Here is a 13,898-nt window from a genome sequence, read left to right as displayed (position 1 = left end):
CCAACATAAAACCACAAACCTGGGAGCAGTGGTGAGAGTTGCATTACATTCTGACAAATGCAAAAATCAAAATAATCATATAGCAGGAGGAGATAGGATGCATGACATTTTGTATAGATGGAACTAGTGATTACCAAAGGGAAGCAGTCCGACGTTGATAAGGAAGTGATCAGGGACCATGTCCAGGAGTCTCCAAGAGTGCTATCTTTGTTGTGATCTTTGGGTTATGAATTCTTTTGGAAAAGTTAGTTTAAATCTTGGTTTGGCAGAAATAGGCACTGTTGGAGGACGTGCTGGACCTTCTGCTGCTTCATGGCAGTTGGTGCCGAGAATGAATTTGAGACTGGAGTAATGAATGTTCAGCATTGGACTCTGCTCCCAGAGGGGTAACAGTGAATCCATTTGGCCACTCTGCCTCTGTCCTCTGCATTGAACAAGTCTCTGCACATTGAATAGGTCTCTCTTACACAGGACCAGTTTAGATCCATGTCTCTATATACCCCCTTGTCTCTACTGCCAGCTGAGTTTGCCAGCTTAAAAAAAAAAAAATCTTAGTGATTTTTCTACCCTCTCTTCAATTTTTCTGCTTGGCAATCCAGACAGGTGGTGTTCCTGATGTTCCTTCTGAGGTTAGACCAAAAGGGGGCACCTCCAGAGTGGGCAGTGTCAATTTTCTGGATAGTGCTGTATGTTCTTAGGAGGAGGTGCTGCTGTTTGGCACTGGCTACCTTTGAGTTCTTACAATGCTGCTGTGATAGTTAGGAAAGCTGCCAGGGAAAAGGTGTGGCTAGAATGAATAGATAAATAAATCCCTTTGACATCATTGCTTCATTTCCTTTTCCACATTAAAAACTGACCATCACAGATGTATCATCCTTGTCTCAGGCACATGGTGTTCAGACTTTGTGATCATAGTTTCTGCACCTGTTCTTGAAAAATAGTTTACTGAAAGGACTAAATACAGGGGAGGAGAGAAAAACACACAGAGTGCAGTTGAACTCAGTACCCTTCATATTCACGTATGGGCCCACTTGGAAATTCTTGCACTGTTTTTTCAATACCGTGATAATGCTGACAAGAAAAAAAGTTCAAGCTCCTTTACTACATTAAACATGGTGTAATTAAATATATTACTAAAGCAAACTGTAATTGTGTAAATGAACCTTTTTCCCCTTGCATAACTATAGGCAGCACTCCTACTCAGAGCCTTAAACTTTTCAGAGTGTTTGACATATAATTGATACAGAAATGTTGGTATTTGGTAGCTGGAATGATATGAATGTTAGGTAGCATGTAAGTATGCCAGTAACAAATTCTTTGACTGATATTTGCTTAGAAATCCATGTAGGTCAACAAATAGTGCTGCAAAACATTTAAATGCCACATTCTCTGTGAGTGACTCAAGAATTTCTGTTCAGTGTTAATTCAAGGTTCTAAATGTTTCCATGCAATCTGGGCTTGTGTTAAAATTCTTTATGCTTGTGGAAATCCCCTTTGAGCAAACCTCAGATTTATATTGGGTTTGTTACCTTTGTTTGTGCTAATTTTCTAGAATATGAAGTTAAATCAGAGTTTATAAGGAATAAGGAGTTGAGTGGTATACATTTTGTTCTTCAGAGAGAAATTGTTTTGCTTAAACAAATGTTGATATGTCTACATTTGATTATATGATTTGCTATGAGCTTCCTAACAAGTCAAAGCAGAACGAGATTTATATGCTTTTTCACCAGAAACTATTTCATGCCCCAACAGAAATGACTCCTTTTCTCAGAAACCTTCCAAGTTGAAGTGGGAGGAGATAGATTGTAAGGAGATGCTACCTACTCAAAAACAACCTCACATTATCCAAGGTGTGGTTGGCTTTGGCAGCTAACCAAGGGGAAACGTAATAGCTTTCATATCACCCACCAAGCCAAGCTATGCTGAAATAAGGCTTTGTTTAACTCTTTTGTTGACTGGACTAACCCTGCCTGTATTCACAGCTGCATTTTCAATTAATATGAATGACAATATTATGTATAAGATAGAGTTAAAACTAACCCCAACTTTCAAGTTGAGATCCAGAATAAACAGCTTTATGAGGATGTACTGCAATAAGGAGAGCCTGTTTACAATGGAGTATGAAATTTAAGTATGGTATAAGGAAGTAATGATATGTTTTGACTAAAAGACTGGCTGGAATACTTCAGATTCAAGTTATGTAGAAATGCAGTTGTAATACTGATAGCTTTGATGTGTTTTTGTCTGCATACTGATGAAATATTCTGGTGTTACAATAAGCTACTTTCACATAGAGGTAACCAAAAGCTGCCTAACTCTGAAATTCAAAAGAAAAATTGGCTTACTTCTGCACTCCCAAATTGGAAAACGTATGTTAATAACTTAATTTGGATGATAAAAACATGAAAAATAAGTCCTTAAAATACTGTCTAGTCAATTTTCTGATAAAGTAAATTTGTTTTCCCATTTGTGATTAAAATGACCTACAGTAAGATTTTTTTTTAACTAGGTGTTAATTAAAAATATGGAAATGGATTTGAAAAACATTGCAGTTCACAGTGGAAGAATTACCATAACTGATTTGTTCTCACAGTCGTGCCTGTTTTGAGATGTTTTTAAGATGTCTGAGTTACCGGGTCTTTTTCTGCATGATTGTTTCCAAAGCAAAATGTGATTCCAATAAAAACAGTAATTGAATTTACAGTCCACAGGAAAAATTGTTGTTTTAACAGAAACTTACACATTCAGGCAAAGACTTCATGGTTTAGATCTGATAGTAAACAATACAAGCTCACCATTTTATGTGACTGTTTGTCTTAAAAAGTTTTCTAATGTAGCATATTTTTTAAAAAATCTATATTCTAGTTTTTAAATTATATAAGCAATTTTTTTTACTGTTAGCTTGGAATCAATATTGTTTAGGTAAAATTTTTAATGCAACCTTTTATATGTTAGAGCAGCTTTTTCTGTACAAACAGCTCAGAGTCAATCGATACAGTGGAGCCTATTCACACAATGCGCCTGATGTCTGGGAGGAGGGTAAGGAGAGCTGGCCTTGTGCTTTGGTGCGAGGGTGCAGAGCATGGGGCACTTGTGTGGGAGGCCTGTCCCCAACACGTCTTGTACGGAGCCAGCGCTGTTTGCAGAGGAATGGCGAGGAAGAGAGGGCTGCTCAAGAGCAGCTGTGGATAAAGGCAGGAGGTGGGACTACACTTTGCAGAAAAATATTCTAAGGGCTGACAGAAAGCACTGTGGTGCTGTAGGAGTTGGTGGTAATGTTGCTGCATGTGGTAACAGTGCTGCATGTAGGAAGTAATACCCCCAAAAAACAGCACAGGAGATGGCCAAGAGCTGCCTGACTTTTGCCATATGCATTTAGGACTGAAGAGGCAGTGCTGTTGGTTCCTACTGAGTTCCTACAGCTCCATTCAGCAGGAAAGGGAACTATGTCACACCTCCCAGCCCTGGGCAAACAGGGGTGCCCTAGTGAGGAGCCCAGTTTTGCTGTATTTCCAGGGAGATGTAACAGACTCCCCTTGCCATGGTTCAAGGCAGGTGTATTAAACAATTATTAGGCTTTTAATCTATTTTAGTGTCTCTGACTTTCCTTCAGGACATGCTCAGTGCTGACGATGGAGGTTGATAAAGTTTTTAGAGAGGGTGTGCGGAATACCATTTCTCTAAACATTTTAATTCCTCTAACCCACTTTGTTGCCAAAGGCATATACTCTGTCACAAATAGGTTTTCTTTGAGCATGAGACTGCAGCAAGTCTTTATCTCCCAGAAGGAGATACCAAAATGCACCTGGTCAAATATGCTTTCATGTTTTATTATTATATTTTCAGTATTCATGTCAGATCTTTCCTCATTAAATGATTTGGAAAAAGGGATGCGCAACAAGGACATGTGAATCTCTGGCCTAATCAGTTGTGTGCCACCATAGATTCTCTGTATGCTAGTTTTGCAATAAGTTTGAAACAATGTACTTTTTTCTCAAGTGATCACGAGACTAATTACAAAACAAACAAATGAACAACAACAACAAAAATGGCAAGAACTGTGCTTAGTGTAGAAAAGGCTCTTAATATACATACATGTAAATATATTATAAATATATATTTGTTTATTATTTCTTTTTTTTTTTTTTTTTTTTAATTAAGGCTTTAGGTCTCCACTGAATGAAGCAATACAGCCACAATGGGAGCTGGCTGCAATTTCCTTGTTGGGTGCTCTTGAAGTGGAAAGGTGGGGCTGGCACTTTAAAGAGTCCTGATGTACTTTCGGGGACTAAAAAAAAATCCTTCATACTTTCTCAAAATCTGCATGCACTGCTTTCAAGGGGTTTTGTTAACCTCGGGCAATTAAAATGGTGAGCGAGATTCCCAAAAATCAGGAGCCTTGCTTAAAAATACTTGTTGTTTGGTTCCTTTTGCTTACAGTCTAGCTTTTGAGCTTTCAAGATTTATGTTTTTCATCTTTCCTCTGCAACCGTAAAAGCTAGACATGAACTTTATTTTTAAATGAAAGTTGAGATTCTCTTATAATCCCTTGACTCTAGAAGATTTGGCAATGCTAAACGCAATCTGAATTTAGAGTGACCATTCCAAGGTGAATCATTTAGTGATGCGCCCTTAGTGTGAAAGCCAAGTGGGGATTTTTTATTTTTTTTTTCTCTTATTTTGTCTTTCTAAATAATCTGCAAATTGGCAGTAATAACTGGAAGCTTAGAAGCATATGACTCCAGCTCAGTAACATCAGGATTTTTGTGTTTTTTCCTGGGACATGAGGATATTCTTACAGAATGTAGGTATTAAGGGCATTCTGCATTAAGATGTCTCTAGAGAGAGGGGGACTTCGGTTGCTGTTGTAGAAGAACCCTTTTCTACTCAATCAAGCATTAATTGGCAGCAGTTCTTGGAGCAGCACGAATATCCTGGTTGTTGCCCTCATACAGTTACTGAAAACAGCAAGAGGATATGTAAAAGCTTCAACTCTGAGGAAAAATATTTATAACTATGACAGTGTGCTTCCTTACAATTATTTATGGGCAAAATGTAGAAAAGGAGGAACACAAACTATAAATAATATTCCGTATGTAAACATAATGGCAGCAGCAAATTCTTTTTATTTAAAAATTAATATTGATGTTCATTAATATAAATTACCACATTTCAGATGACTCTGATGTCCTTGAGGCCAGATGTCACTGACTGATTTACAGCTTCCTGGGGGGAGGCGTAGATCCTGTTTTGTCAGTGTAGGCACCGAATTGCTTCACATAGCTATTTTGAACTAGATTAATTGCTGATGTATTGTCAGCAGAGTTGATTCACATCTCAGCTCAGAAATATGGAAAACTGTCTTTAAAATGTATTAACTTGAATTCTGAAATAGAGGAAAAAGAGCATAAAGAATACCTTTGACTCAGTGAACTTTTGTCTCATTTAAGGACCAGTGGTTAGAATACTCCTGCCTAGGAACATGCACATGGGCTTTCCACGTACATCATTGGCAACTGAGAAACATTCTTCAGAGGCCAAGTTTAGTCCCTCCTTAATCTTCACTCAGATTTAAACATTAATACAAATGTGTGTAGTGAAGGCATTCAGAAGCCAGTTCTGCCATCTTAGTCACACTGCACGGATCATGTATCTGGATTAAGTTTCTACGTGCCTCATAACATCCCTCAGTCCTTTGGACCTTGTAGATAGTATTGTTACAAAACAGGGCAGCAAATGTATTCGAAGAGCTGTCAGCAGCCTCCCAGAAACCTGGCTGGTGAGAACACTATTGGGCGATGTCTTTTGAGGCGGGTAGAGTGGATTCAGTGTGTTTGCATCTGTTGGGAGACTAAAGAGAGGAAAAAGCTGGGTTTGAATAAGGATGCGGCAGTGTTTCTCTGACCATTAGTTATTCATTCAAATTTAACCACATGAAATACAGGCACCTAACAAACCATATCTTGTAAATGCCTTTTACTCCAGCAAGTGAAATTCAGAAGATTGGTAGGTAAGCAGCTGTGCATGCTTAGCATGAATGGCAAAGTAATGTCAACTCTATATTAAATATTTTGTTTCATAACAAACATCACATATGAGAAATCTGTGCAGGTCTCTGAAAGCGTGAGGCCCTATGACATCCAGTCAGAAATTACACAGATGATATGAATATGGAGAATAACACACAAACACATTTTTAAATGCATCTGTCATCCATATAAAATCAAATCCATATCCCACTGAAGGACATTGAAAAGCTTTGAAAGATGTTGCAAGGCTTTAGAAATGGTCCATGCTGAACTTGGGATATTTTTCCAATCCTTATAAATAATTATTTTCTTATGTTTGCTAAGATTAGCTACAGAGAATTTGTGTTAAGTCTCTGTGGACAGGAGTACGGAATTTCAGATTATACCGAGCTGAAAAGGTGGTTTAAAAATGTCTCTGTGATACAAAAGCCTTGTATCAAAGAAGCAAATACACCACCACCCCAGTCTCTTTTCTCATTTAAGAAATAAATAAGCATACACTGTAAATTCTAATTTTCAGCAAGTATGTTAGCAAATCCATACTGACCTTGACCTCAGCTTTGCTAATTTTCAAGCCCTGACATTTATTCCCTGAGTAGATTGGTTCCCTTCGTGCCACATGCATAAATACTGCAAACCTTTCCAATGTCTCGAATTAGAGTGTAAGTAAATAGCTGGTTTTAATCTACATAATATTTTGAGAGCAGACGTTCTGTGCTATGACTATTAAGATATACCCAGCAGCCATTTGTATAATACTAAAACCTCTTACATATATTATTAAAAGTAATGCTATCAGCCAGGGCTTGTTTTATGCCACAGAAACTTAAATAATAAAATACAGTGTGGATAAAATCTGCAATAATAGTAACTTAAGCAAAATTAATTCAAGTAACAGATAACATCTGGGGAAAAATGTAATGGTATATTGGTAAGTTATGCAAAGCTAATTTTATAATAACTACCACATCTGTGGAACTCATTTATTAGAATGCTTTACCAATCTTCTTTCCTGCCATTACCCTGTTTTAGAAATGTTCCTGTATGCTATTTTACTCATTGCTCTGCCTACATTTGTAACAAGGCAATTTGCTAGCCCTCAGCAAAGAGGTAAGTCTGCAGGCTTCTGTGCTGCACAGTCTGACACTTTGCTACTTTGGCCTTTTTAATGCAAACTTTTCCTAGAAAGAATTCTGGGGAGAAATGGCGGCGTGTGGGCATAAGTGCAGGGCGGTGTTTGAGCAGGGGCTGCAGCCCTCAGCTGGGACTGTGCTGGGACTGGGTGGGAAAGTAAGGGCGGCACTGAGCGATGCTTCCCACGTGAACCGCTCTGAGGCCGGAGCAGCCTCCAGCCTGTGCTTGACAGCGTGGTTTGAGGAGCCTTTTGGCACCCGGGAGTTAGGTGCTGTGCGCCTGATGCTGCATTTAACTCCGGCTCCTCTGATCCCTTTCAGAGCGTCCCTTTCCCTGCAGCTGACACCGATGTGTCCTCTCTGTGCTCTGCCTCGCCATTTCTTTCTGCCTGAGTTCTCCTGGACCGCTAGACTGCAATGTGCCTGACAATATTGCCAATTAATCTGAAGGCGTTATCGTCTTGCCAAACTGTTTCTCACATTTCAATAGTTACATTGATTCAAAAGGACGCTCTGAGTAATACATCTTTGTCATAGTGAATAATGCTCAGATAATGACAAATCTTCAGGAATTAAAAAAATGGAGTATGAATTATTTAATGTAGGTCAGTGGAAGTAATTTGCCACAGATTTACCTGGACTTCAAAAATTAGCAACATTTTTTTAAAAGCTGGCTTTAACTGTGTAAAACTTACTGTGTCTCCTTCCCAGTTTTTAAATGGATTTCACTGCAGCGCCAATGGTGCTATTAAACATGAGGTTTTGTTCAAAGGAAATACAAAGACTTAATTGTATTTTTTAAAGGAAAGTATTGCATCAGAAGGATTCATTTAAATACGTTGGTTGGCTTCGGGCTCTCACCGCAATTCATTTGTTCAGATTTTCCCCTGGACTTGTTAAGGACACAATGTATAGGAGGAACAATGCAGAATGGCATTTTTAGGTCACTATATTTTGGCTGTAAAATGTAGTGCTGCTCATAAACTTACTACTAAACAGAATATTTCATATTCTGCATTGCAGTTTCAGAGACTTTTGAAAAACTTTTGGCTGAATATTGAGACTATTATGGCTCATTAAAGAGCCTAGTTCTGCTGTAATTTAGTTATTTCTTAATGATCCAAGGGTTATTATTAGACACAGAACAGATGAATAAAGAATGGCTCTCTTTAAAGGGATGCACTGAAGTAAGAATACTGTTCTAAAACTGTATGTCTGGAAATCCTGTCCATACTACAGAAATGTATTAGAATAGCTAGGAATTGGTTTTAAAAACCTCACCTACGTATTCATTTATCTATCTATCTATTTATTTATTTGTTTTTTAGACCAAAGTGAATAAGTTGAAAATGTTTGAATCTAAATAAAGACCATAGTAGAAGTGAATAGTTAGCTAAATGACCAAAAGAAGTAGTTATAACAAAGCAGAAACTACTTGTGAATTCTCATCCAATTTAGCAAATATTTTTCAGTGAGAAAATACAGGTTGAGAAATCAGAGAATGCTGAAATACTTGCTAAACCAAGTTTTAAACAACATTGGAATTCGAAAACAAAGCTTCTGGTTCAGTTTAGAAAGAACAGCATTTAGTTCAGCAAAGGGTTTTTCCATTTTGATGAGAAAACCTAAACTTTCTATTTCCTTTGTCAGTATTTAGACACTAGCAGAGTGCTGTAAAATGTTGGGTCACAGGTGTTGCTGAAAATGATTTTGTCTCTATAAAATCTATCTTTTTCCTCACTTAAGTTCTTCCTTCCTTTTTGGGCTCTTAGAAACCTGGAATAGCAGTGTCCTTTTTGGGCTAGCTGATACATGGCAGAGAATCCTGAAGATAATGGCGGTGTCCAAACATCACCTCTGAAATGCTTTTTGGACTACGAAATAAGCTTTTAATACAATAAATTAAACTGACAAGGTCATCACTGTTTCTTTTTTCTTTTTTTTCTTTTTTTTTTTTTCACCGTAAAAATTATGGAATCTTTCATATTTTTTAGCGTATTTAACTATAGCAGGTAACTGTAAATGAGCCAAACACCAATCTAGCTGTGATTTCTGAGGTATGAGGAAATTTAATTTATGGGAGCTGCAATTACCCTGATGTGAATTAATGCAGCTGACTTGCACCATGCAAGCAAAATCCTGTTTTGTAATAGCTGACTCAGAACTGGAACATCTGCCTGGTATTCTCAGTGGGCACTTCCCTTTGCAGAGGCCCAAAACATACCATTAGTATACTGTTTCTTAGTCGTTCAAAAGTGCCTTCTGACACCCTGATTGACATGTCACACAAAAAAAGAAAAAAACAGAAACACAAAACCTTGGTCCCTTAGAGGACTCCAGGCAGCATTCTGCATCACTTGAGAGAGACCGAATGAGGATGAAGGACAAGTGCTACATCCAGGTACTCCAGGAGAGAAAATGTCCTTTCCTTACCTAAGCATTCCTGGAGCAGCAGTTCAAACACCAGCATAATTCCAGCAAAGTGTTCCCATGAGCACAGGACTGAGAAATGGGGGCAAGAAGTTGATCTAGCAACAAAAATTGGACCGTCAGTGATTCTTAAATTACAGTGACATATTAAAATGTTTGATGCAGTGTTGCTACAACTTTACTGCAGCACATTGAATGTCTGGAGGGTTCTTTGTGAAGGTCAGGAGGGTCTTTGATTCCAAAAAACAACAAGATCCCTGTTCAGGAGTGAAATTTGCATTGTGAAGACTGCACATTATCTAGGCATTGTGTTTTCTAAATGTAATTATCCATATGAGTAAGAAGCTGTAGTGTTATGAAATTATGAAAATCATATGTTCTTTCCCAGTGTTATAAACAGGTTCTCTTGAGATGCAGCTAGAAATTAAAGTTGATCTATAATCATTTTTGGTATGCTTTCCAGTTATTAGCACCTGGAGAGTAACATGCACACAGAAAGATATTATTTTTTGTAATTTTCCAAGCAATAATTAAACTTGAATTACTTTTTCTTTCTTTTCCTTTTTTTTTTTTTATATTATATGTATCTACTGGCAGTATATAGTTGAACTTGCCCCACCTGCAGTTACCCCCTTCCCTGCTCCATCTGAGGAAGGTACATCTGATATCTATGCATCACTCTCACCATCACCAATAGCTGCAGATATAGAACCTAAGGTATGGAGTTTTGCTTACTTTTTTTTTCCCCCAGCTGTTATTCTATGACTCTTTCACCATGTTTATTGCTTTTGGTGCCCAGTACTATTTTCTCCAGAATGCATTCACTTCTAAAATAAGTGCTTGAATGAAATTGCTTTTATTGCATTAACCAGTCAGCAAAGGAGGACTTCTATTTGAGTCAGCACCTCCGGCTGCCATCCCATGCAGCTTCATAATCTCAGCATCTGCCTGGCCTGGGCAGTGAAGGAGTGCTGCTGGCTGTGTCAGTAAAGTTCTCAAAAGCAGGCTTTGTGTATCGTTTCACGTCTTTGAGCTGACACTGGTCTTATAGAAAATGGGAGGATGTTCTAATTCACATATTTTTTATCGTTGATTACTGCTAGGGGTCTGATCAAGAAGGTCTTCTGGGAGAGCCCAGCCCAGAGGCAGAGTGCTTTGAGGCAGGTGCTGTGGCTGTTTTCACTGGTGAAGATCAGAACCTCACAGTCCTTCCGAATCCCAAATGAAACTATTGGCAACCTTGAGGTACTATTGCTAAAAAAGCTTTTCACTAATTCTATGGTAATTAGCTAGCTCAGCTTTAATGAATATAAACTGTATTCATGCTAAAGCTGGCAAAAAGCACATCCATATGCCATAAGAATGTGAATTAGCCTCTATAAATAGCTCCTAGTTTAGTCAGCTTACATGTGATAAGATAAAAAATATTCAGTAATATAACAACATATATCTTCAGCATCACCATGTGTTAAAGAAACATGGGCCAAATCCTGCTCTGGGAGATGTCAATGATAAAATTCCTTTTCCAGAGTTCAGGATCAGCTTCTGGGATGGAGCATATGCAATATGTGCTTAATAAATAAGTGGTTAGATGCACCTATGTTACACATCCTGCAATTCTTATCAGCAGTCACACACTCACACCAGTTCTAGACCTCAGTTGATTGACGCCTAAGTGTTCAAGAGCTGTCTTAATGGAATGGATCAGGTTCCAGAATGTGATTTGCAGACTGTGAGGAGTCTGTGAGTTACTTCTTCAGGGTTCATGAAATGCAAGTAAGCTATTGTTAGTAGGCTTAAATTGTGGTAGGGTAACCTGCTTTTCTGTAGAGAGATCTGTAAATTGAAAGTTCTGGAAAGCCAGAAGAGAGCCAGAAGGGTGACCATTGTTATTTTGTAACTGCTTTCTCCAGCATATGAAATTATTGAAAGTAAGCCAACTGGAATGTGGCTAGACCATGAAAATGTTGCGTGTGTTTATTTCAGCTACCAGGTGGCATTAAAGACTTTAAACTTCATGCGTTGTTACAGTTTTAGATAGAACACAATGAGCACTGTAGGCTGAGCAGAAATGTATTAAATATGTAATATTATCTGGAAATAGTGGATTTATATGGATTATATATGAACTGGGAATATCAGTTGGAACAGTGATACATCATTAGATCTACCTACTTGATTTCACATTCACTTTCAGTGTGTCTTTATAAATGAGAGAGAACCTAGCCAGTGCTGTATATTTCCTGTCCTACAGAACAAATGAAATGCATGATTTTCACCTGACCTTGATTTCATTAACATCACTGCTAAGAGCTTTTCTTCTTTACAAAATGTGTGGAAATTAGAGAAATGTATTAGTAAGTAATAGCAGAGATTTCTGGGATGCGCAAGCCAAAACATTCCTAAAGTGGCAAGTTACTGCAAGTTACAGCAAGTTTTCTGGGACAAATCCATTTACTGTATCAAAATTATATGAAACACATTGAGAGTGTGTCTCTAGACTCAGATCAGATTTAGTGGAGCCTTTGAAGGACCTTTTGGCCATTTCCAGTTGTGTCAACAACTTTCACGATTCTTGGAAGGACTGTCTCATTTCACTCCTGTTTCTCTTGTCTCTTTGCAGTGATGTATGCTGATTCTGAAAAAAGCATATAAATTCCCCAAGAAACTCCAATATTTGTGGTCTTCATTCTAGTGATTCCACATTTCTAAATGCTATCAAATCAACGATGGCTACACTTTATCACTACTATAGATTTCCCTAAAATGTCTTAGTACCTTTGTGCCGTCCCCTATAAATACTGCATTGCAAATTAAGTGCTCAGAATCTACAGCAGTCTGGATTTCCAGAATATGATACACATTCATAATTGTGTTTGTAATTAAGAAAGACAAGCAACAACACAGGAATATGTTTTTTATTGTTTGTTTTCAGTAATGCTTTCTAATTCCAGCAGTTTCAATAAAATGTATTACACTAGAGAACAAACAGCTGCAGCAAAGGAAAACAGTGAAAACAACCAAATCCCAAAGCAATTTTTCTGATTTGGTGTTTATTGGTAAAGGCTGTCTGAGAACACAGGTAAATTAGCCTATCTCTCAAGACAAGGGTAGACGAGAAATGGCTGTCCCAGATCACTTCCTGTCCATGGCACACACACCATATTTGGGGTCGCACACAGTAGTACGATAAAGTGTTATCACATAAGTACAGGCTGCAACACCGTTATGTCTGCACAACACGAGGGTGGGTAGGATAATGTCTGTCTTACTGCACTGCACTGTGTCAAAACCACAAAGACAATGTGCAGCCAAAGATAGCTCCAGCATAATCACCTTCTTTTTCTTCTGATTTTCTTTATAGGCAGACTTAAATGAAAAGCAGCAAATGCAAGAAGCTTAAACTTTGAGGACAGAAAAATTAAAAGATCTTAACTAGCCAAATGAGAAAGATGATGCTGTATTTTTCAGAAACTGAGGTTTGGTAGGTGATGCGCCAAACGTCATTATTTTGGTGTACAGGAAAATGCTTCACTTAACTGTTAACTAGAAATAGTTCATTTCAGTTCCTCAAATTTACTCTCTTCTGCCAGTGTTGTTGTTTAGCTTAGACTTAAGTGGGAGGCTGTAAACAGAAGGATATGTAATTCAAGCATGTTGAAGTTCAGTTTATTTCTGAAGGGAAGTCTGGGAAGTCTCAATTAAAAAAAAAAAAAAAAAGTTTCATTCTCTTTCTTTCTTCCAGTTGTGAAATATTTAACAGTTTCTGCTTTTTCAGGATACTTTGCTAGAAGGAGAATACAGACAGAGAAAACATCACTTGAGGTATTGCAGATGCAGTAAGGAGAGAATTTAATTGATATGTAATTAAACACTTCCCACTATAGTTATTCATCAGCAATATTTTTCATTTTATTTTAAATCACTTGCTAAACTTTCAAACTAATTTCTTTCTTTTTTTTTTTTTTTTACTTCTCCCAAAGTAAAATTGCGTAAAAGAAGAGTTGGCACTTCTACAGTTGTCCCACAAAGACTGCCTTTTGATTTCCTTGGAATGTTTTCTGGAATGCATGTAACCTTTCATCTGAGAATGCATTTCCCACTCCTCTGTATGCTAACATGCTTCCATATTTTCTCAGACACAGAAATGCTTTAAACAAAAGAGGAATCTCACTGTAGCATAAATCACATAAGAAGAACTGTTTTAATGTCTATGTTTCTAAATCATAAACTCTACAAAATGTTATGTTACAAAACTCTGTGCCCTAGAAAGCATGTTGAATACAAACCATGCTTTCAAGTGGGA

General features: G+C 37.7%; 1 protein-coding gene across 1 annotated transcript in view; it reads left to right on the top strand.

Moving 5' to 3' along the window:
• Nucleotides 1-13,555, top strand: part of CABCOCO1 (ciliary associated calcium binding coiled-coil 1) — a 112,245-nt gene extending 98,690 nt beyond the window's left edge. Inside the window, exons 9-11 of the mRNA XM_052677411.1 lie at nt 10,190-10,309; nt 10,696-10,837; nt 12,957-13,555. Of these exons, the coding sequence (XP_052533371.1) occupies nt 10,190-10,309; nt 10,696-10,818 (243 nt within the window). The 3' untranslated portion in view covers nt 10,819-10,837; nt 12,957-13,555. The remainder of the gene's footprint in view (nt 1-10,189; nt 10,310-10,695; nt 10,838-12,956) is intronic.
• The last annotated feature ends 343 nt before the right edge of the window (nt 13,556-13,898 follow it).

The sequence above is a fragment of the Tympanuchus pallidicinctus genome, unplaced genomic scaffold (assembly GCF_026119805.1).
Source record: "Tympanuchus pallidicinctus isolate F22 unplaced genomic scaffold, pur_lepc_1.0 scaffold16, whole genome shotgun sequence".
Taxonomy (NCBI): Eukaryota; Metazoa; Chordata; class Aves; order Galliformes; family Phasianidae; genus Tympanuchus; species Tympanuchus pallidicinctus.
This window is presented reverse-complemented; position numbering and strand designations above follow the sequence as displayed.